The 23310-nt window shown below is 43.7% G+C and overlaps 1 protein-coding gene and 1 long non-coding RNA gene across 2 annotated transcripts in view; one reads left to right on the top strand and one right to left on the bottom strand.

Annotated features, from left to right (window-relative positions):
* Positions 1-8626, top strand: part of LOC118691577 (contactin-3-like) — a 103619-nt gene extending 94993 nt beyond the window's left edge. Inside the window, exons 18-21 of the mRNA XM_036390843.2 lie at positions 364-550; positions 4370-4482; positions 6044-6212; positions 6740-8626. Coding sequence (XP_036246736.1) covers positions 364-550; positions 4370-4482; positions 6044-6212; positions 6740-6843 — 573 coding nt within the window. The 3' untranslated portion in view covers positions 6844-8626. The remainder of the gene's footprint in view (positions 1-363; positions 551-4369; positions 4483-6043; positions 6213-6739) is intronic.
* A 255-nt stretch (positions 8627-8881) lies between these two features.
* On the bottom strand, positions 8882-17327 carry LOC118691578 (uncharacterized). The gene is made up of 5 exons (XR_004981033.1): positions 17063-17327; positions 12231-12326; positions 11511-11632; positions 9304-9360; positions 8882-9168 (listed from the first exon to the last, which is right to left on the bottom strand). It is a non-coding gene; the product is annotated as an uncharacterized LOC118691578 (long non-coding RNA).
* Between the last annotated feature and the right edge of the window lie 5983 nt (positions 17328-23310).

Genomic DNA, 23310 nt, shown 5'->3' with positions numbered 1-23310 from the left:
AGAATTACATTTATTTTCAAAGAAACTTCTTTATAAGGTACATTTTTCTGAGCTTAACTTGTTTCCTTCTTAATGAAGTAGTGGTTTTCCTCTTGTCATTCTGTAGTTCAAGCAAGATCTAATATTTCAATTGTCTTTTTCCTGCAGTCACACTGAAAAGAGCAGCAAGCGTGAGAAGCAGATGGATAAGAGCATTTTTTTCTTTTTTGCACAGTAAACATATTTCTGAAACTTTAATGTATTTCTACCTTTTTCAGCAGAAAAAGGAGGAAAAAAAAAGCACTTAAAAGAGTCAAGTACAACACTGTGGGTGAACAGCCCATTCCATGCAAGATTTAAACGGTTTTGGTTTTTATCTCCTAGGTCAGGTACTGGAATAAAGGCCAGAAAGAAGAATCTTCCAGCAGAGTAAAAGCAGCAGGGAATGAAACATCAATAAAAATTACTGGGTTGAGGAGCAACCTGGATTATTACACAGCTGTGCGTGCCTACAACAGCGCTGGGGCAGGGCCCTTCAGCGCCACCGTCAATGCCACCACCAAAAAGCCACGTGAGTACCTCAGCTGGCAGGGGCACAGCACAAATGGTGGGGAAGCACATGAGGGTTGAGTGTGCAGGGTCCCCAGGACGAAGGAGGAATGGTTGAATCTGACTCCCATGTTCTTAGAAGGCTAATTTATTATTATATTATATTATATTATATTATATTATATTATATTATATTATATTATATTATATTATATTATATTATATTATATTATATTATATTACATTATATTATATCATATCATATTTTATATATTACATATATTTTACAAAATAGCATAATTTTAGTAATTAATATATTTATAATATATTAAATAATATACTTGTAGTGTATATTAATATATTTATATTTTATAATTTTCTATAGTTGTATATAAAATACTATTTTTATTTATTATATAATATGGTATTATCCATTATATTATATAAAATATTATATTATAGTATATTTATTATAGTATAGTATAGTATAGTATATTAAAGAATTCTATACTGAAATTATACTAAAGAATAGAGGAAGGACACAGACAGAAGGCTTAACAAGAATGATAATGAAAGCTCGTGACTCCTCTCCAGAGCCACAGCTGGACTGGGAATGGATCATTAAGTAAAAACAATTCACATGGAACCAATCAAACAATGACCAGTTGGTAACAATGTCCAGGCCACATTCCAAAGCATCAAAACACAGGAGAAGCAAACCAGATAATTATTGTTTTCATTTCTCTCTGAGGCTTCTCAGCTTCCCAGGAGAAGAAGCCTGGGCAAAAAGGGTTTTTCAGAAAATATGACGGTGACATTGGAGGGGAGAGGAAAGCAGTGGAATTCCTGGGAATCACAGTATGAGTGGCCTGAATTTCTGTGTAGTCGTGTGAATCAAGCCCAGAGCTTCCACCCCTTCTTGAGCAGGGTGGGTGAAACCCAACCGTGCCAAGGGAGCCCAGGGAAGATCTGTAATTTCTGCACTGAACCACTGTTACACTGCTAATGACTAGAAGAAATTGAAAAGAAAAATCTCTGTTATTTAGAAGAAGGAAAAAAAAAAAGAGACTTGTTGAATTTTTCAGTGTTCTATAACATATTTATAAGTTCTCTAGGGCATGGGTTTTGAAATGCAATGAACCTCCTAGAGTTCATGCAAAGCAATCCTTCATGTCCACTGTTTCCCCTTGAACAAATTGCACAAGAGGCCACTCTGCTGCTGCAAAGGCAAAATTAAGCTGGAGAACAGATTGTCAAAGGCTGCGCTAATTTTTCTACAAGTGGAAATATTTTTAGTGTGCTCCTCTGTTGTAATACAGCTCAGAATCAGGGTCATCAGTCTTGAAGTGTTTCTGTCAGAGGCACAAGAACAGACAATTAAATCTGTCTGAAGGGTCAAATTCCCTGCAATAATCATTAACATCCCCCGAGCAGACAGAGTTGTAGCATTAATATTATGAAATAAGCTAGTTTATCAGAAATTATTCTATGCAGAAATGAGTGTCAGTCTGTCACCGAGGACTAAACCAACTCAGATTTGCCAGAGTTTAAATATATTATATGCACAATTACCATGAACTGGCTGATCTGAAGTGACTCACTGCCTGCAGCCTGGACAGGACATAGGAAAAGGAATTTTTTTCTAATTATTCATCTTTGTGGCTGCTCACTAGAGGTGGTGCCAGGCTGGTCAGCAGGGATTTTCAGTCCTTTTTTAATGTGCCCCCTGCTTTTGGGGTGTGTGACTGAGGACTGGTGTGAGCAGCATCTGGATCAGGCCCTTTGGCAAAATGCTGCTGTTTGGAATAATTAAAAAGGAAAATTAATTGCATTATATCCATGGATCTTTCTGGTGAATAAGGAGAGCAAAGCCATGTAATGTCAGTCTGCAGATTTTGATAAATTAGTTGAATTGCTGAGAGAAATAATTCTCCGTGCTATTGCAGTAAAAACTGATTTTTCATTAAATGTGTAATTTTTAATCAATCCTGGTTTGTAATTTAATTGGAATATTCGTGATTGGTGTGGTTTTCACTGTGAGGGATTTGCATTCCCCCACAGGACCTGCCAGGTAAATCTCAGAAACTGTTGCCATACCAAGGAATGCAAATAGTTCAGTTCTGTTGGCAGTGTATTTCCAAATTGAAAGTGAGCCTTTGACAATTAAAATACCTTTGCTCTAAAATTTGAAATATGCATATTTACAGCCCAGAATAACAAGTGGAGGTTTAAATACTGCTATGTAAACTGCCAGGTGGGTGGGGAAGACTTAGGCAAGTCTTGCCTAAGTTCTGACGCTTATTTCATATTTCGAAAGTCTTCAAATAAAACCCAGTGTTCTGTCCATCAGCTCTTAATTGTGAGAAATTCTGCCTGAGAGCAGCTTTCAGAAATCCCTGCAGCTCCTTGGACAGGTCCTGAGTGATTGATGGGGCAGGACCTGCCACAAGTGAAGCTCTGAACTCTGGTGATTGCTGGAGATTTTGGTGTCTGCAGCAAAAGGAGCTGAATCCCTCAGACAGAGGCTTACAGTTTTTACAGATAATTACTCTTCATTTTTTTTTCTCCACGTGTCATCTTAATATTTTGTTGTGGATTTCAAGGATGAGTCATTTCCTTTGAAATTCAGCTGTAATATCTCAGTGTGAAAACGATTCATACATGCTGTAACAGTTCATTCTCAGGAGTGAAACAATCTCCTCTTACATTTACAAGGAGTGGTTATTATTAGAACATCAGGTTAAACCTTCCTCAGTACACAGAACAAGACAAATAGTAAAAGAAAATAGCTGGGGGTGGTTGGTTGACTTTGGAATAATTCTTTTTTAAGTCTCAGGGTTTGTTTTTTTTCTGTTTTTTGAGTATTATCAGGTGGGTTTTGATCTGACTGCTTATGGAAAGAAGGCAGGGAACTTCCTGTGTGAGAGAATTGAAAAGAGGAGGGGGGGAAAAAGAGGAAAAGCCCTGTAAGGACATGGATACAAGTGTTCAAAACCACTCTCAGTGCTTAAAGCTGGAACCTCCAGTCTCAAAGCACAGCTCAGCCCACCTAAGCAGCAGTTGCCTCCACTAGGTGACAGCAACAGTAAATTGTTTTCCTTAACGCATTTAGAAAAGATTTTAATCATTGATTTGTGTCACTGCAGGACCTATTTTCTGGGGAAGCAACCTGAGGTACTTGAGGAGGTTTGTACTTCCCTGAAAGCTTGGCAGCTCCAAGGTACATGAAAGGGGCAGAGCCCAGAGCATGCAGCTGCTTTGCAAATAACAGGCTTGGGTTGCTAATGAACCAGAAATCCCAGCAGATTTCTGTGGCCAAAGCCCCACTTTTGGCACAGGCTCAGTTCAGAACCACAACTCGAATTGGAAGAGCCAACAGACAAAGAAAACCTGCAAATGCTTTCCATAACAAACATCTTAAAGTAAATCAACATATTGGGTAAATTTGAATATTCACTGAGACTCAATTTGTCTGAAAATCTATTGTGAAGAATTTTCTTATTCTTGGTACTGTACTAAACCTAGAAATTGTCAGTTAGCATCATTAGAGTTTGTTGTAATTAATCACCCATGTCCTAAGGCACATGCTCCTGTCTGGCTGTATTGGATGAATGACCAGCAACAGATACTTCAACTTCAGAAACAGCATTTATGTGCCATTCTGGCTTTTTCCTTCCTTCTGTTTTTCGAGTTTCGCCTCTGAACCATAACCTGCCGAGAGGGGAGCCTGCACTGGAGCTGGTTTTGCATCCCAAATGCAACGACAGCCAATTACCTGAGCAGGAGAATCAATCCCCAGTGCCAATTGAATTAAAGTCTTGTTTTTGTTGTGTGTTTGAAGCACCCAGCCAGCCCCCAGGAAACGTGGTGTGGAATGTCACAGACTCCAGGGTGGTGCTGAGCTGGGAGGAGGTCAGAGCCATGGACAACGAGTCCGAGGTCACGGGCTACAAGGTCAGTGGGGACAGAGCTGGGGGCAGCCCAGGGCTGGTATTTCATTGTCTGTCTGCATGCTCAGAGCATGCACAATCCCACCCCTAAACCAGGTCACTGGGGTCTCCTTCCTAGGGATTTTAAATATTTTAAATTATTTAAAATATTAAAATATTAATTTTTTTAATATATATTTTAAATATTTTTATTCTAACAGTGTCTCACCAATAATGTCCTCCAATCCCTTTTCCTCCCCATCCTGGCACTGCTCAGCTCCTGGGATCCCACCCACACCTGGATCTGAGAACATTTAAATACTTACCACATCCATAACTCTTCCTTTAAATGTGTAACACTTACCTAAATGGATAAAACTTTGAAAGAAACCAAAAACATTTAGCCTGATGGATGTAGCTTCCATTGCTGGCCAGGTGTATTTATTATATTTATTATATATTATCACATATATTAAACTGATATTTTTAAACATTTCTCCTCTTACCTGCTGTGGGCCATGCTCATTTCCCTGACAGAAATTACCCAGTTGCACCTGCTCTAAATCTGATCAGCACACAAATGTAGAAGTGTTGAAAAATGTCATGTAAAGTGTGTGTAAAAGAACAGCTGAGGATGCTCCTGCTAAGCTCTGTACAGCTGGATCCCACAGGATATAATCCTGAACAAAAGGTTTAGGCTGAAGATCTGATGACCCACTGAGTTGTATTGGCAAGAAGTACATGTTTAAAGTTTGTTCCAGTGTCCTATTATTTCATATGCTTGTAATAAAAATAATACATAATATGTATTCTTTTTATACATGTTATGTACATATACATTTTATATGTGTGACTGTGTCCACAGGGGTCTGAGGATGAGGGAAGAGACAAGGATCTGACTCTGTGTTTCAGAAGGCTGATTCATTATTTTATGATATATATTATATTAAAACTATACTAAAAGAATTCAAGAAAGGATTTCATCAGAAGGCCAGCTAAGAATAGAAAAAGAAAGAATGATAACAAAGTTTTGTGGCTTGGACAGAGAGTCTGAGCCAGCTGGGCTGTGATTGGCCATTAATTAGAAACAACCACATGAGCCCAATCCCAGATGCAGCTGTTGCATTCCACAGCAGCAGATAACCATTGCTTACATTTTGTTCCTGAGGCCTCTCGGCTTCTCAGAAGGAAAAATCCTAAGGAAAGGATTTTTCATAGAACTTGTCTGTGACATTATATGTACAGGTATGTTTATTTTATAATAATACAATACGGATGTATTAGCATCTGCTGTGCCATTTGAAATTATACCTGGAATAAAAGGTGAAAAAATGCTTGAAAATTAATTAAAAAATTAATTCTTTTTTTGAATAAAAACACTCCAAAAAATGTTTTTGAACATTCTGAGTCAACATTCAAAAGAGAACATCAATTGATATCCCCTTCTTCCCTTAAATACAATTCCGCCCTGGAACATTAACCAAAAATCAGCTCTTTTCCTTCAGCCCATCACTTGCCAAAGCTGACAGCCTGCTGGTTGGAGGCAGAGGAGGGCAGGGCCGTGCTGAGGCCGTGCTGTGTTGCAGGTGCTGTACAGGACCAGCAGCCAGGGCGGCGTGGAGGTGCTGACCACGGCGGGCACCACGGCCGAGCTGTGGCTGCAGCTGCAGGACGATTATCTCATCGAGGTCAGAGCCACCACCGAGGGTGGAGACGGCAGCAGCAGCCAGCAGATCCTCATCCCCAGGCTGGCCAGTAGGTTCAAACACTTTCCTTTGTCCCAGCTTCTCTGTGCTTCCTTTGGTGATGGGGGGGGGAAAGCTAAAATTAATGTTTAGACGTTGTGTGGTAATAAGGTGATAAAAGGAAAGCAATTAAAATCTTCATGCCCTTATGCATGGCAAACTCCGTTCTGCTGAACTGGTAAATTGGTATTAAAAATGGTACCTTTTTTACTTCTTCTCCTTTTTTATTTTTATAAAAAACTATTACCATGAAAGCAGACTCACAGAATGATTAAGGCTGGAAAAGATCTCCAAGATCATTGAGTCCAACCTTTGACCAAACACTGCCTTGTCAGCTAAACCAGAGCACCAAAACCATTCATGATAACAGCACCTCTGTAATTTTTAAATATTTATTGTATTATTGCAGATCTTTAGTGCTTGTAAGAAAAAATTACAGTAATTTTTGCTTAGCATCCAGGAAGAGTAATAGTGTGGGGCACAGCAGATACTTCTGCTTTCATTTAATCCTGAATTCATTTTTTCCTTTGTTCACAGGTATGGATGCAAGAGGTTCTGGACCATCAGTCTTGAGTATCTTCAGTGTCTCCAGCTTCTTAGCAACAGTATTTTCCTTGACCCTTAATTCTGTGTTGTGCTGATATATTTGCATTTGCTGGGGAAAAAAAAAAATTGGTTACTAAAGTGCTTTTTTTAAAAAAACCTGCAGTGGTTAATGCATGTTTTTTCTCCTATCCTGATGTGTTTTTAAATTCTTTATATTTCACTGTAAGTTGAAGTAAAAATACCATGTAAAGTTTAGCAAATCCTTTAAAAAGGAATCTAAAATGCCTTAATACTTGAACCAAAGGAGTTTACATGTTACATACTTCAGATCCAGTGTAAGAGAGAGGGGGAGGGATGGCACTGTGAGGTCAGGGCGATGAGGGAGAGTGAGAAACAACATTTTTGCAGCAGCCCTGAATTGTTCTGGGTCTGTTCTGCATTGCTAAAATGACATTTGACATGGAAAGGATGAAACCAGAGCTGTGGCTGTTACCAGCTGGAGTTTAAAGCAACCACCACATGGCTGCTCCCAAGGCAGTGCCATCACCCTGGAGTTTGGATCATTTCCCTGCTGCCCTTTGTGTGGGAGCTGCTCTAAATGGAAAGAAATCCCAAAAGAAAGCTCCTTCAAAGAAATCCCACCTGGAGCAGGGCAAAGGCAGGGCATCCCCTGCTGCTCCTGAGCAACGCTCTCCCAGCTGTGATTTGAGATGTTTTTGTGCTGCTTCTCAGTAAATTCTGAAATTCACGTCCTCATCTCCCCGCCTTGCCTTCCCTAACCAGGTTCTGTGTTCACAGCCAGCCTCTCCCAGCTTGAGGGTGCTGTGCTGGCCCTGCTGCCCGTGTTCAGCCCTGGCGAGGGGCAGGGCACCACCATGGCCTTGGGAGCAGGGACAGCCACCCCCTCCCTCCTTCCCTCCCTTGTGACCTGGTGCTCCCACACCTGCAGCCCCAAATTCTGCCCATTTCTGTGCCACACTGCGCTGCAAGCACCCTGAGTCCAGACTTACAGTTCTGAACTCTTCCACCTGCTCTGGCCCTCAGCTGCACCCCACTGCTGTCACATGAGTCTGGGAAGGTCATGGCAATAGTAGGATATAAAAAAAAAAATGATACAACAACACTTCAGACTTGCTGTTGAAGAGAAATCTGTGCTTTCTTTCATGGCAGTAAATTAAAGATACATTCAGCCTGGTCCATTTGACTTCTAGAGTTGTGGCTTCAGTCAAATCAACCTTTTTAGAGAGGCCACAGCATCCCTGTTCACACGCCATAAAGCATCTCCTCTTAAAGACTGGGTTTTTTTAAATTTCACAATGCTATTACAACACACAGAAGTACAAAGGGAGAACCAGGATTAATAAAATTATGGTAGCACTTTGGAAAAAGATACCTTGATATGCATTCAGCTGGCAGGTGAGCTCCAGATGAGACAAAGTGCTGCTGAGGAAAGCAGGAGCTGTAAATACTGTACATAGAGAGCTATAAATGAGTTTAAAATTAGTTGCTTTTCCATGTGGCTGACCAGTGTTGTTTTCAGACACTTGCAAACAGGGGGGTGGGTGGGACATGGAAATCCAGGTGTTCCTAGTGAGTAAATAGTTCTATTTCATGCAACAAAGGGTGACTCTTTCTCTTATTTCACAAAATTCTAGTCCAGGTTCCTGTACTGCCCATTTTTCATGCACTTACATTGTATTATTACTTGATTTCTAGTTCTATATCTCCATGAGATATGTACCCAGTACCTTGTTTCATATTGAAAAGGTTGAAATTTATCCTTGAACTTCCAGTTGTGTGTGTATCCTATGGTTATCTGTATGCATTCTTTTCTATGGCTCTAATAAAATATTTATTACATTGAGGGATAATAGAATATCTCAAAGTGTTATTGCTTGTTCCTGTTACATATTTGCACATGTTGGGGGTTTAATACATCTAAAAATGGTTGTGCTCAAGCTTCTGAGCTCCTCCTCTGCTTAGCTTTGCATCAGGATGGGCAGAAATCCACCTCCATCTATCCAATCAGGCTGTTTCCTCTTCCCTAAAGTGGAAAAAAGCCCCACTGTAATTACACTGAAGAGTTAGTTTTTTTATAATGATTTATTCAGTGTATCACTGTTTAGCATTAAATGGCAGGTCCTGAAACCTTTTCCTTGGGCACAGCACAACTATTTATTTTAAGCTTTTAAAGTGTGGGTTCTACCTGCATACTGGGGAGCTGATCCAGATGCTGCAATAAGGGTTAATAATGGTCCCAACAAATCACAATTATGTACTTACTGAAGAAAAATTATTCCACTCTTGTGTGTAAATCAGGTTTTTCCTGTCAGATGGTTGTAGGTGGACACTCCTGCCTTGCTCTGCCTCCCCCAGTGTCCAGATTAATCTTCCTTTAAGCTGATCTCTCTTTCTTCCTCCTATCATGTTAATGCAGCTCAGGGTTATTTGCATTAATAGAAGTGTCTTGGTTCTCCAGTGGGTTGATGAAAAACAAGCTGGCATTGGGAAAGTGCAGGAGGAGAAGGTGGAGAGGCAGTAAGGGATAATCCTACCTCTTGCAGGCATTTTCAGAGCAGCTCCTGTGACCATCCCAAATTAGCAATTCAGTCCTGGGGGGAGAAAAATAAAAGGAAGAAAATTAGTAATGAAAAATGTGACTAGAATTACTTACACAATGAGAACTGCAGGTGGTGGGGAAAGCGGTTCTGCCATTCCACTGGACTTGGGCTTCCCCAAATAACCAGCACTTTGTCACATCTAATATTTGAAATCTCATAAGCTACAATGGTAGGCTTCAGTCATAGTTCTTAAAATTGCATTCTTTTCAATTCCCCATCCAACATCAGAGCTGTGTTCTAAAGCCTGAATTTCTCAGAGGTACTTGGAGTAAGAATTTCTTTAAAACCCAACCTTTCCTTTGAACAGTTTACTGTGGGGTATGTTACAAACATGCAGGATCCTCTATGAATACAAAATGAGTTAAAACCTAATATCACTTCAGGCCAAAGAAATATTGGAGATCTCTATTTTCTACTTAATTTGCCTTTTAGTGGTGGCAGGCAGATGTGGGCAGTGCCTGTCAGGTTATATCTGTTATGTCTTAATAACAGGCAATAAAGCAAGCTGTCCAGCATGAGGGAGTGCATTCATCTGACAGCTCTGTCTGAAATAAATAACAATGGAATATTGTGAAAATAAAATGAGTTTGTAAACAGGCCCTGGCTCTCTTAGGGGAAACAACCACCTCGATTGTTTTATGCTAATGCTGTGAACTGCAAATCAATAAAAAGGGATGTGTTCAGCACAGACAGACCTGAGCGCAGCTCCTGCTGCTTTATCAGGGCTGATGGATGGAGAGAGGCACTTGGAACCTGGGAGCTGCCAGGGATGGATGGGCAGCACCTTCAGCAGCTCTGGGAGCAGCCCTGTCCTCTGGGAAAAGGGATTTCCTGACAATCCCACAGCTCACAGCCTGGGGCTCTGAGGAGCAGGGAGCAGCCCAGGGAAGAGGACAGAATGTCTCATTTTCCAGGCTGAACTCACAGAATTCACAGAATTACAGGGTTGGGAGAGACCTTCCAGATCATGGAGTCCAACCCAGCCCCAATATCCCAACTCAACCCTGGCACCCAGTGCCACATCCAGGCTTTGTTAAACACACCCAGGGATGGGGACTGCACCACCTCCCTGGGCAGCCATTCCAGAACTTCATCACCCTTTCTGTAAAAAACCTTTTTTCTGCTATCCAACCTGTATTTCCCTTGGCACAGCTTGAGGCTGTGTGCTCTGGGTGTGTCAGTGCTGCTGCAGACAGAGCCCAGCCCCAGCTGAGCACAGGCACCTTTCAGGGAGCTGTTGGGGCTGGGTTGGACTCGATGATCTTGAAGGTCTATTCCAGCCTGGTCATTCTGGGAATTCTGTGAACTCCTTCTCAGCAGGCTCAGCAAGCTCTGTTGCAGGTATTAGAGTCTTACCTTTGGCTTGGAAGTGTTTCCAGAGGTGGCTGAAGGTGGGACACCCCATTGCCACCCCTGGGCATCCCCTCCAGGTCAGTCCTGTGCCAGCTCTGCCACTTTCTCCTGCTGGCAGGTGCTGCCAGAGCCAGGGGACTGTCAGAGGGCTCCAGGGTGTCTGTGCATGAGTATTTGCCAGAAATACAGCCCACTGTGCCTCTCAAATAACCCTGCACCAACTTGGGATCCAAGTCCCTGTTTTTCCCTTCGTGCCAGTGGCTGTGGGTGCCAGTCCTGTCCTGGCTCTCAGCTGCACCACAGAGCTGCCCCCAGGAGTTTGGTGTTTCAATAGAGACTCCCCTTTCCTCTGGCTTGTGTTTCAATATGAAACACTCCCAGCTTTCCTCTGGCTGCTCTTGCAGAGCCTGAGCTGCCAGGCTGCAGTGTCTGCAGTGCCCTCGTTGGAATTCATACCCTGCTCTTTGCCTGCTCTGGGTCTGAACTCTGTTTTCAGACTTCACACTTTGTGCAAGAGAGTGTTTTAGTATTAGAATTTCACAGGACCTTCATGTGCATCCTTCCTTTGTTTTTTTCCATCCTTAAGGGTCAAGAAAACGTGATAAACTCAACTTGAAATTAAATTTCTTTTCTGGAACTCCTCACTGATCTTTTTGAGGTCAGGAAGTGTCTATGAGGCTCTTTTATTTTTTTTTTACCAAATGCACAAATACAGGAGACAAGCCTGTAACCCCATGCAGCATTTCTGAGACACTTTCTTCCCAATGTACCCAGGATTATTTTCTTACCCTTTAAGAGCATAATTAGTCCTGTGAGGCCTGGACCATGCCTGCTCTTTGTGCTGTGCTCTCCATTCCTTCCCAGCCATTAATTCCCTTGTGGGGGGAGAACATCAAGGCACTGGCAGGGGCTGAAAAAGGAACAATCAAAAGCCTTCATTGGAGCCTGTGAAAGGATGCAACTTCAGGATGTTCATTCACTCAGCTCCTGACAATTTAAACTCAAAACAGCTCCTTCCCAAGATGGGGTCTGGATGGGCAGGAAAGGTGTCCCTTGGGATTGCTGTCCCTGGAGGATCTCTCTTTTGTGCTGGAACACAAGCAATGGTCTCTCACATCAGGTAAAAGCACCAAAAAGAGTCAGAGAAAACAGGGGAAAGCCCTCCCTGATGATACAAAGAATAAATCACTTTCCCAGCACCTGTAAAGGAGTCTGAACAGGACATGTGTTCAACAAGAATTTCCCTCATTAGCAATCCAAGGAGGGCCATGCTTAAGGCAGACAAATAATTTAATTTTTGTCACACTTCCTAACATTGCCACCAAACTGAGGCATTTACAGTCACCCTTGTCACAACACTAATTATCTATTTGAATAGCAGAGCTCTCTGCTGATTGAATGAGTTCTGCAGTGAGAGCAGATCATTTCAGCAGCAGCATCTGATCATCATTACTTTTTGGGTATAGGATGTAAATAGACTATCATGATAAAAAATATGGCTTTGGTACCTTTTCAGCAGCTTCAGATGAGATTGGGGAGCTTCTGGAGCAGCCAAAAGCATCAGTTCATGGTCTGGAAAACAATGTCCTGGGGGTTTCTGTTGCCTTGGAAACGTGAAAAATAAAGCACCATTAATTACCAATTTTCAAGCAAGCAGTGCTGAGGGCCTGATCCCAGGCTAATGAATCCCTCACCCCAATTTCTGTAGCCCTGGGCTGATCAATCAGCCCTGCTGAACCAGGGCAGGGCTGAGGCACAGCAACTCTGCCAAGCTGATTCCACAGTGGCACCAGGAGGCTCCAGGCAGACACTCCCAGGGCTGTGGTTCCTCTTGCCTTCACATCCATGACCACAATAACATCTTCAGCTGGTTGGTTTTATAATAAATGCACTTTTTCTTCAAGGAGGTACTAGCAGCAGGCCTGATAAACATCCAGGAAAACATATATGCAAGCTCTATATAAATCCTATATATATTTTTTTTTAAATATATATAAATATATATTTATATATTTATATTAAATATATATATTTAATATATATTTATATACATATTTCATATATAAATATATAAAATATATAAAATATATAAAAATATAAAAATATAAAAATATAAAAATATTTATAGAATATATACATTTATAAATATATAAAAATATATAAATATATATATAAATATATAAATATATATGTATATATATTTATATTTCATAATTTTATTTTTATTTCTATATTTTATAATTTATATTTATTTATATATTTATTTATTTTTATATGTATTATTATATATTATATACTATATTAGATACAGTATATAAAACATAATATATATAATAGATATTATATATATATTATATTATGTATATATATAATTCTATTTATTTATTTATTTATATACATTTTCTCCACATAACTATTCTGTTAGTCCTGGCCACTGGCACAGAACCAGGAGTTCAGCCAGACCTTCTGCTGTCCTTCTACCCAAAATACTGCCAAAATCTTTACTGTTACATCTTCTGTATAATAACAATTTTAAGTGGAATTAAACGTTTTTATCTACAGACTACACGTGCTCTCTTTCCTCCCTCTAGTACTGGTGCTTTGGTGCTAGATTTATAATTAGGAAATATAACTCTGTATCATAACTCTGTGAAATAACTCTAATAATAAATAACGCTGTGAAATCAGTGAAACTGGAATCAGCCCCTTCTTGTAGGAGTTGGAAGTTGCCATAAAAGTTTCTTTGGGCATGCTCCACCCCCCTGGCAGCACAGCCCAAAGCAATCAGTGAAAACTTTAGGCACAAAAAGTATGGAAGGATAAAAATAACTGCAGTAATGAAATAACTCCAGTAATTCTGAGATCTTGCCCACAGCACAAGGCTGGGGCACAGCCACCTCCCTGGAAAAGCACCATTTCATCTTGTATCACACTAAGCAAATGCTATTTTTATGTTGGTCCCAGCTATTTTAAGCAAAAATTTGCTTAAAAAGGACACTGAAAGACAAGGTTTTCCTCTGGTGAGCATCCACTTCTAAACGAGCTGGTTACAGCAGAAATTTGGAGTTCTCTTTTCTCTCTCCAGTTTTTCTCAGGACTAATGCCAGTGGCAATCTCTGTGAATCTCCTGACTCTTTCTGGAGGTTAAACTGGCTACAAGAAAACCAGATCAAAGGGAAAGAAAAACTTTGTTTGGGAAGCACAAAAATATTTACACAACACAAGCTAAGCCAGAACTCCTCATTTCTACCATGCAGACATGCTTGTAAAAAGCAGGTTAAAAATTGGCCATTTTAAATTCAGCTGGGGAGGAGAAAGGGGATTTTACAGCTCATGTAAGAGAAGAGAGACAAGGCTGGAAATCAGTTTGTGATGCAGCTAATTGAAAAGATCCAGGATTTCCAGGGTTTCCTGCCTGGAGGAGAAGAATCTCTTGGAGCCATTTTGATGCACAAGAGGAAAAGAGAATAAAGTTTCCCACCACAGACAACTGATTGGGAAATGGCAGCCAGAAACAATTGGATTGGAGCAGGCAGAGCTTGGGAAGCAAGACAAGAGCTTTGTTTCAACCTCCTCTGAGCTCCTCAGCTGCAACCACCAATTTGGGCAGCAGACTATTAATAGAACTCATGAGAGATAACACAGATTGAACTGGGGCTGGCCACTGCAGTAAAAAAAATTAGAGACCTTTTTTTTCACGAGATATTTCTCAAGAATTCACCTCTTTTCTAGCCAGCTCTGGTAAACTCAGACAAAATGGGGAGTTCAAAACATTTATTGATATTTCTTCTACTGAGTTCATCATCTTTCCTCTCTGATGTGCTGGAACCAAACCAAACCATAAATGTTTTGATATCAAACACCCACTTGTGCCTGCCCTGGGAGGAGCAGAGCTGTCCCTTCTGCACTTAATTAGCTGTCCTCTGGGAAGAAAGGAGAAAGGCCATGCTCTAAATGAGAGCCATTTGGGGAAGGCTTTCCTCAGGTGATGAGAGCTCTGGGATGCCTTGGAGCTGCCAGAGGCAGAGCCCATCTGTGCTGGGCGGGTGCTGCCAGAGCTCAGGAGTGGTCCATGGTGGTTGTTCAGATGGAAACGGTGACTGAGGGGTCAGAGTGCTGCCATGTGGGCATGGACAGCCTGAGAAAAGCCCCCTGGGAGCCAGGCATTGCCCCCAGCCCCTCCTTGTCCTTGAGCAAGTCACTCCTGCTCTTGGAATTCAAGAGGAGATTCTGCAGCTCGGGGCCACTTCCCTGCTTAGCTGGAGTTGGTGCTACAGAGTGTGGGACAGGGTCAGGCCCCTCCTCAAGGGGTTTCAACCAAATATCTCTTGAATTCTTGAAGCCTCATGGATCAGAACCCTCCCTCACGCCTGGGGAGCCTGAACACCCAGCTGCATATTTGGGATGAAAGCCCAGATTTCAGAGACCATGGTTTGATCTCCAGACCTGGATCATCTGCTAAAGGGCTCCCTTACATACAGCCACAACTTCAAGACTGAATTGCTGAAAACCAGGTTTAAACCTCAGGTTTTTTTACCCCAGTTCTATGAAGTTTCAATTAATTTCCAATATTCCACGTGCTCTTTTCTCCATTCCCAGCCCAGCTGAGGTGCAGCCATGTGAGTCCTGCATTCCCAAAGCTGCTCCTGACTCACTGCCCTTACTGGGGGGGCAGCACAGGGCTGGGACGAGCTCCCAAGGAGGGCAATTGCTGATGGAATTCATGGTGTCTCCTGTGGCCAAAATAACCAGACAAGCTTATAAATTTAAGCAAACACTATGAGGGACCATATGCTTAAAATGTTGGATTATATGGTAGTGGCATAGAATGGGGAAAAAAAATTGAAATTAGAAGAGAATAAAAAAAGAATTAGAGAAATATTGAACATTTTGTCTATTTCATCTGTCAATAATGCCTCATGTGTTGCTGTAAGGATTCAAGAAAGGTTGAAGGAAGGTATTTGAAGTGCCAAGAAAACATTATTTGTTGGTGAGTCCCACCTGCCCAGCAGCTGCTGTACATGGGCTTGAAGGGCGTTTTTCAGTGGTGATAAGGAAAAAAAGCATTTGAACAGAGAACCACAGAATCATTTAGGGTAGAAAAGACTTTTAAGATCATCAAGTCCAACCATTAACCCAGCACTGCCAAGGTCACCACTAAACCACGTCCCCAGGCACCACATGTACACCTCTGTTAAATCCCTCCAGGGTTGGTGACCCCACCACTGCCCTGGGCAGCCTGTTCCAGGGCTTAACAACCCTTTCAGGGAAGAAATTCTTCCTAATATCCAATCTAAACCTCCCCTGGCACAACTTGAGGCCATTTTCCCTCTCTTATGGCTCGTTACCTGGGACAAGAGATATCTATTTCCCACTCTGTGTGGAACACTGAATTTTGTGAGCACGGGAACTCAGACACAGAGATGCTCAGATGATCAAAGGGCACTGGAGCGTCACTGCTCCAGAGGGAAAACCTTCCCCTGCACACCTACGGCAGGACAGGACTCCTGGCTCACAAATTCAGGACTTCTTCACTTAAACATGAGGACAAATACATAAAACACACATCCAGAAACCTGAGGGAGCAAGGGGCTGGTTTCTCCACACGCCAGCAGCAGAGATGCTGCCGATTGCCAGGCTGCAGATGGACACTGCGTTTAGAAATTAAACTGTAAGTCACTGGTTGTTGGGTTCTTTTTACAGCATCAGTCAGGTTTTGTGTCTGTGGGAAACTTCTCCTCAGAGAGGCTCTTTTCACAGACACAGCAGGGATGGAGGCAACAGCACGAAACGAGAGAGCTTGAAAAGCAGCGGCGGCGTGCTGCAGGAAGCCCAGCATTTGCATGTTAAGCTACATCTATTCCCTGAACGCTCAGGCACATGAAAGCGAGCCTGGGCTCCTGGTTAGCAGCAGATCTGTTCGCTGCAGCCTGAATTTAAAGGTCAGGGATGTTTAGAGCTGGGGTTTTTTTGCACTTAGCTGGAGCAGGGGTGCAGGGTAGGCGCCGTGCCGGGACAGCAGGGCACGGTCCTGTCTGCAGCACTGGGCCTCCACACCAGCCCCTGTCTCCCAGTGCCAGTGGCCCTGCTTCACTGGGATGTTGTAGGAGAGACATTTCTCTGATACCAGTGACCTTAACAAGAGCTTTTCAGCGCTTGTCAGGCTCTGACAGCTGAATCCTTTTAGGCACGTAAATGCCGCGTGAGTGGAAAGCAGCCGAACGGAGCCTCTTTCCCAAAAACACAGCCCTGGGGGAAGTATGAGACATTCAAACTCAATTCAAACCTGTCTCATCTTCAGAAATTAAGCTGATTTTTCACCAGGCTGAAGCTTTCCTACCTGACATGGCAATTCTGCCCTTTGGCTTCTGGAGGGGCTGGCAGGGCTGGCACCATGTCTGCGGGCACAGGAGATGCTCTGCTCTGCCTCCCGCTGCTCCTCATCCTCCTGTGACTCTCTGATGAACAGCCAGGCATGGCAGGGTTGTCATCCACACCCCCGAGCTCCCCAGGATGCTGTTTCCTGCCTTGCTTTGGCATCCAGGAGCGGGAGATAAAGAATAAAATGATGATCCTTGTCATCGCCTTCCAAACGAGCAGCTCTGATGTGCAGCGTGTTTGAATAGTCAGGGCAGGGGCAGACACACATGCTGGATTTACTGAGATAAATGTTGGTCTCAGCTGTTGAATTCCTGGTGCTGATGAAAGCTGCAGAGAAATTGTGTGTATGCAGAATGGATAAGAGATGAGGGCTTGCTGTTGCCTGCCAATAGATAAAGGACTGGAGTGGCTGCTGCTTTGTTTGGGTTTGTGATTAGACTGATATGGCTCATGTCTTAGAATAGGTGAGCAATTAAACAGCAATACAAGCCAAGATCCTTGGATTCACCTGAAATGCACTGGGGAGCTGGTAGGGAAGGGCCCCTGCAGGGACTGATCTGACCCCAGAACGCAGTGCACACCCTCCAGAGGGTTTTTAGTTCAGCACTTCTGGACTGGCCATTTATCTCATGCTGGGGAAGTGGCACACGGTTCCATCTCCTCTGGAGAGGGGACACACCTTTTGAAGCCACAAGGGAGGGAGAGGTGGGCACAGACTTGTCTCACATCCACCCAGGCAGTGAGAGCGGAGGCAAAACCCCCTCAGATCTCCCAGCACAGCTGCACACGGTGGCATTTAAAAGGCCCTTTAAAGCCCCCTCACCTTCCCCTCCCACAGAGCTGAAGGGAAGCCCCAGCCCCAGCAGCATCACTGGAAGGTGACTTTGCCTTTCTCAGAGCCCTGGAGGTCCCTGCCCAGCGGGCGAGCTCGGCTCTGGCTCCCAAGAGCCGCCCGGGCACTGGGGACAGGCAGCTGGGTCACTGGGCCACCAGGCTGCTCAGCAAGGCACAGCAGCCCCTGGGGCTCTGCCAGACTCGGCTCCTGGCCTCCCAGCTCCCCTGCTTGAATGCAGTTGTGCTTGGCTCTGCTGCCTCCACAAGCGCTGCTGGTGCTGAGAGCGTCGCTTATCCCAGTGAGGAGCACGACAAAAACTGCTGGGGCTTTGTTCTGGCATTTTTAGCTACTTGCTGTATGCAAATAAATCCCTTGTCTTATTGCTGGAGTAATTTTTTTGTTACTTTTTGCCTGTAAACCACTCACCCAAGGGCAGTCTGCAGTCCCTGGGGCATCCCTTCAGGACAATCGATATTGGGCACTGTGAAATCTCGGGGATTTTCTCTGCCACCAGCCCCAAAGCACCTTCAGAAATTCCAGGTGTCTGCCTCCCAGAGTGCCACTGCAGCAGGAATAAATGTGTCCATCTGCCACACAGCCTGGACAGGCTCTGCTGAAGAGGGAGGAAGAGGGAAGGAGATTCTCTTTTTCTCTCTCTGCCTTCAATAAATCCACACCTGCCTGTGGCATCTGATGCTACTTGCATTTACTTCTTACCTGGTCCTTTTATCTTTTCCTCTTCTGGGACTCCAATCCTACCAAGGACAGCTGAATTCCCCAGAACTCTTCTCCTCTTCAGCTCTGTCCTGTCTGTGGGGGTTGCATTAAGTTACCCAAATTTTACTGCAGCACCTCTGCAAGGTAGAGCTGATCCCTCAGAGGGGATGAGATCAGTTGTAGCTCTCAATGACCACCTGAAATGGAGGTTTATGAAATTGCAGGTAGTTACCAAAAATTTCAAAATACAGGAAAAAATATCTGACATACCTATGAGTGAAAATATTGCTGGTTACATTTAAATGCATTATCTCATGAAAAATGTGGTCATACTCCATTTAAACATGTGACTGTCTCAGGATTTAGCGCATCTGCTGAAAATTTTCATTGCAAAGATAAAAAAAAAAAATGTAAAGGCTTTGAATGAGAGTTGCTCACCTGTAGCACGCTCATTTGGGCTGTGCTCAGATCTCAGGCACCAACAGCTCCACATCCTCCAACACCTGAGCGTGGAGTCAGGAAAGGTTTCCTTTGGGAAGAGTTGGGAGAAAAAAGCTGAATCACAGGTATGGTTGAGTTGGGAACTCTAATGTCTGTTTGATTTTGGGCACATTTGTAATTCATGTTCAGAATTCAGTTATTTACATAATTGACAGGAATGTAAAAGCAAATAAGATAACAGAGTGAAAATATTTGTGGCTTCTTATGGCAGTAAAAGACAACTCAAAACAGCTGTAAAGATGAAGGGCAACTTATTTCCAGATTTAGAGCTTCTAATGGTCTCAAAAACACACACTAACTAAATCAATGAAAAGTGAACGCTGGAGGCACAATACAGAACATTCTGGAGTACCAGACATGCAGGAGCAGAGTCTGAACCGGGAATTCCTGTCCTGACACCACACAGCCTTTGGGAGGTCACAAGGAAGTCAGAAAATGTATCTGACTCCTTTCCCAGTCCCTGCCATGGGCAATGGAGATCCCAGCCCACACAAAAGGCCCTTCAGTGAGCACCCACCTGTTCCTTTTCTTACAGGTATAGGGAGCAGGGCAAACAAAAGACAGAGCTGGGGGCTGATGTGTGCTCTGCCTCGTGATTCAGCGTTGCCTCAGTCCTCCCACCACGCCTGCTCTGGTGAATGGAGGAGCACGTGGGGCTGAGAATTACCAGGCAGGTGTTTAAAAGATATCTGTAAGCAGTTCTGCTAGAGTCTAATTAGTGCTCTAATACACATTACAGTGCACAGTCATCATTATTTCCTCTTCATTAGCTGCTGAAATATAACGCATCTTAAAAAAAAACTTTAACCCATTTTCCTTTTTTTTTAATTAAAAAAAACCCCAAGAGCCTGTTTCTGCCATTACCATAACAAAGGCAATAGGAATATGATTAATGCATCCATCCCAGCTATGTGCATTGTACATTAAAGGCACCAGCTCTGCCTAACATGAGCTCCCACACTCTAGGCCACACTTGGTAACATTCACACTTGCACCAAAGGAAATGTTTGGAAAGGAAACCACAGAAGAACGAATCTTTTCTCCTAAAAATGCAGAATCTTATTCTCTGCAAAGAGGGAGGCCGCAAGCCCAGCAGAATGCACCCAAATTATTCAAGGCACGGTCTGAGAGGGACAGGAGCTCTCTGTCCTGTGGTCACTCCGTGAGGGCAGTCAGTGCCAGCTCTGCCCACTTTGGGCTGTTTTGGTGCTGATGGCTCTCTGTGCCCCAGCAGGCAGCTCCAGGATGCAGAAACTGCTGAACTGTGGCCATTGCCCCCAGCTCCTCAGAGGGACTCTGCAAGAGCTGCAGGATCCTGGCAGTCCCACACATCCCAACGCCAGCCCTGACCCCCAGACACAGCCCAGGAGCTGCTGTGCCCAAAGGCCTCAGGAACAGCTCCTGCCTTTGGGCATTCCTCACACAGACCCCACTGGGGCCACCTGTGCCAAGGGAAAGGGCTTCTCCAAGCCTGGGGGCCAGGATTTCTTTAGTGGTCTGTGTCAGTCAGACCCTGGGGTACAGCACACTCCCTGCAGAGCCTTTGGGATAACCTGGGGGATTGGGTGGGAGAGCAGGGACCCAGCTCCTTTCCTCCATGCCTGTGCACCCTGGACACCCTCACAAGTCACCACAGCATTCTTAACACAAGGCATCCCCTTTTCCACTCCAAATTTAATTCTCCATCAAAGGTTGGAAGAAGTCAGGATGAACTCACCAGAGGGCACAACAGCTGAAGAGGGAACATTTTTCTGCCTTCTTGGCCTCTGACAGCAGCCCTTTAATTACAGCAAGTTTTCAGCAAGTCCCTGATCATGCCCAATCCCCCAAACTCAAGTGGAAGCTTCTCTGCAGCTCCACTCTTCACCTTCTGTGACAGAGCAATGACAGATGCTCCCAAACTGAGCCCTTACGAAACATAGCCCCATGTCTATAAGGAGCCTTTACTGCAACAACAGATTTTACTCTTCCCCTAGAGATCTGCAGAAATCTGGCCAATTTTTAGATTAATTCAAGCTCTGGGGGGGCAAGAAAACCCCAAAGTTGATGCTGCTGATGAAGCTGGTGAAGCAGCAGACATCAGAGCTGTGGGGCAGTGCCCTCTGAGCTGCCCTGCTGCCAGCAGCCAGGCAGGAGGGGATTCACACCTCGAGTTAAAAGGAGTGGATCCACACCCAGCCGAGGCTCAGGGGTGTCCCACCTGTGCCTTGGTCCCTATCAAAACCTCAATCAGCTGGAAATAGCCCTGGGATTTTCTAGTGATGTTTCTGGCCCTGGGTTTCCAAAATCCCCCAACACAAAAACCAACAGCCCCAAGTGATGGATGCCAGGGCAGGGAAAGTTTCGTGTGGCTTCGCTTTAAAGACAGGGGAGCAGCAGCAAGTAGGTTAAACAATTTAGCCCAGGTTGTTCAATAAGTGCTTTGCAGAGCCTGGGTTGAGATCTGGAGATCTTGTCTCCTGTTATCGACTTGATTTAACATTGCTGGAAACACCTTAATTATTTTGTTTTGTTGTTCCAAAGAGCTGAGCATAGGAAATAGTCTAAAGCCCTGTGCAGTGCTGAAAAGAAAGCTTGATGAGATTTTGTTTCTTTTGCTGAGAATACAAAGAGCAAAAGGTTGAAAGTAGTTGGGCCACTGAGTTCTCCTGGTTTGCTTTTACAGGTTGTTTTTCCTTATTTTCATTATTAATCAAAACCACTCTGAAGTTTCCTAAGGAAAAGGGTAATGGTGTCAAGAAAATTTAACATGTGCTCAAGATGAATTCAATGCAGTTCTATTACCTGTAGGTCAGCTTGTTTTTTCTTTTAGAGACAAGTTTACATCTCAGCTTAGGGAAACTATTGAACCAGGCACAACAGGAGCTCTGTGCTGCTCCTGGAGCCCCGTCACAGGAGCTGAGGAGTACAGGAGCTTGATAATGCTTTAATGCAGCACAGACATAGCATTTGATTTCTATATTGATCACTCTGTACACAATTAGTGGAGTAAGTGCAAGTTTACAGCTGGTGCAGCTCCTTGCTCTTGTTTTTGGAGTGAATAAAACTGACTGAAGCTGAAGTGAGGGGAAGCAATCACGTTCCCTGACCTCAGCAGTGACATCCAGCAGCAGTCATGAAGCACAAAGGCTTTTTAAAACCATGCAGAAGCTCAGTCCCTTCGAGTCATGCTGGCTGCTCTCTCACCTGTGATTTATGATTATTTTAAATAGATGCTTAAAAAACCATGATTTTAAAATATTTTTTAATTGAGATTAACCTCCAGCTTTAAAAAGCCAGAGGAAAAGGACTACTTGCTGAATTTCAGTTCCAGGCACTTTTATATTTGACAGGTAAAAATTGCAAAAAAATATTTCATGCATTTAAAGGCTTTTCTTCCTCTTGTTCAGATATTTATATGGTATTCTAATTGCTGATTACTCAACAGACAGAGGTAAATGTCTTTCACCCCAGAGACTTTTGAAGATGTTATTTTGACACGTCCACGCAGACCAACACCCACTCAGCACATCAGGATGTAACTGCAAAATCAATTAATTCAACAGCTATTTCTGCAGCCTGAAGTGTAATTACCCATGAAATGTTGATGGGTTTCAGGATAGCAGAAATTCATCATTTATGCTTAACCTGGCTTGCTTTCCCCTCCCTCCATCCCAGAAGCAGTGCTTGGATGTTGAGGGAGAAATGATGGATGCAGGTGAGTTGGGTCTCACCCACTCTGGACCAATTCAAGCCCTTTTACCCCTCAGCAAGGTGAGGTGGAGCTCACCCAAAGCCCACCAGAACCAACACCCAGCTCCCTCCCAACAAAACCCTCAGCAAAGCCTCCTCCTTCCCCCTCTCCCACTTCTCCTCTGCTTCTCCTGCTGCTGCTGGAGGCTGTTGCTGTGGATGAGGAGTTTCCTGCCTGCCCTGCAGGTCTGCAGGAGCCCTCTCCTGCCTGGATGAACACATGCTTGCCCAGCAGCAGCTCCACCACAGCCCCTTCCCACCTGCAGCACTTCAAGGGCAAGCCCTGGGATGAGGCTTTCAAAAATCCTCCACACCCCCTGCACGGAGCTGCAGCAAGGAGTTGGCTCCAGTTATGGATGCTGGATATTACCCACAACTCTAAACACAATAATTAATTCATTTATCTCCAACTTACAGTAGCC

The sequence above is a fragment of the Molothrus ater genome, chromosome 11 (genome assembly GCF_012460135.2).
Source record: "Molothrus ater isolate BHLD 08-10-18 breed brown headed cowbird chromosome 11, BPBGC_Mater_1.1, whole genome shotgun sequence".
Lineage (NCBI taxonomy): Eukaryota > Metazoa > Chordata > Aves > Passeriformes > Icteridae > Molothrus > Molothrus ater.
Note: the sequence above shows the minus strand (reverse complement) of the source record. Positions and strands in the feature narration are given on the sequence as shown.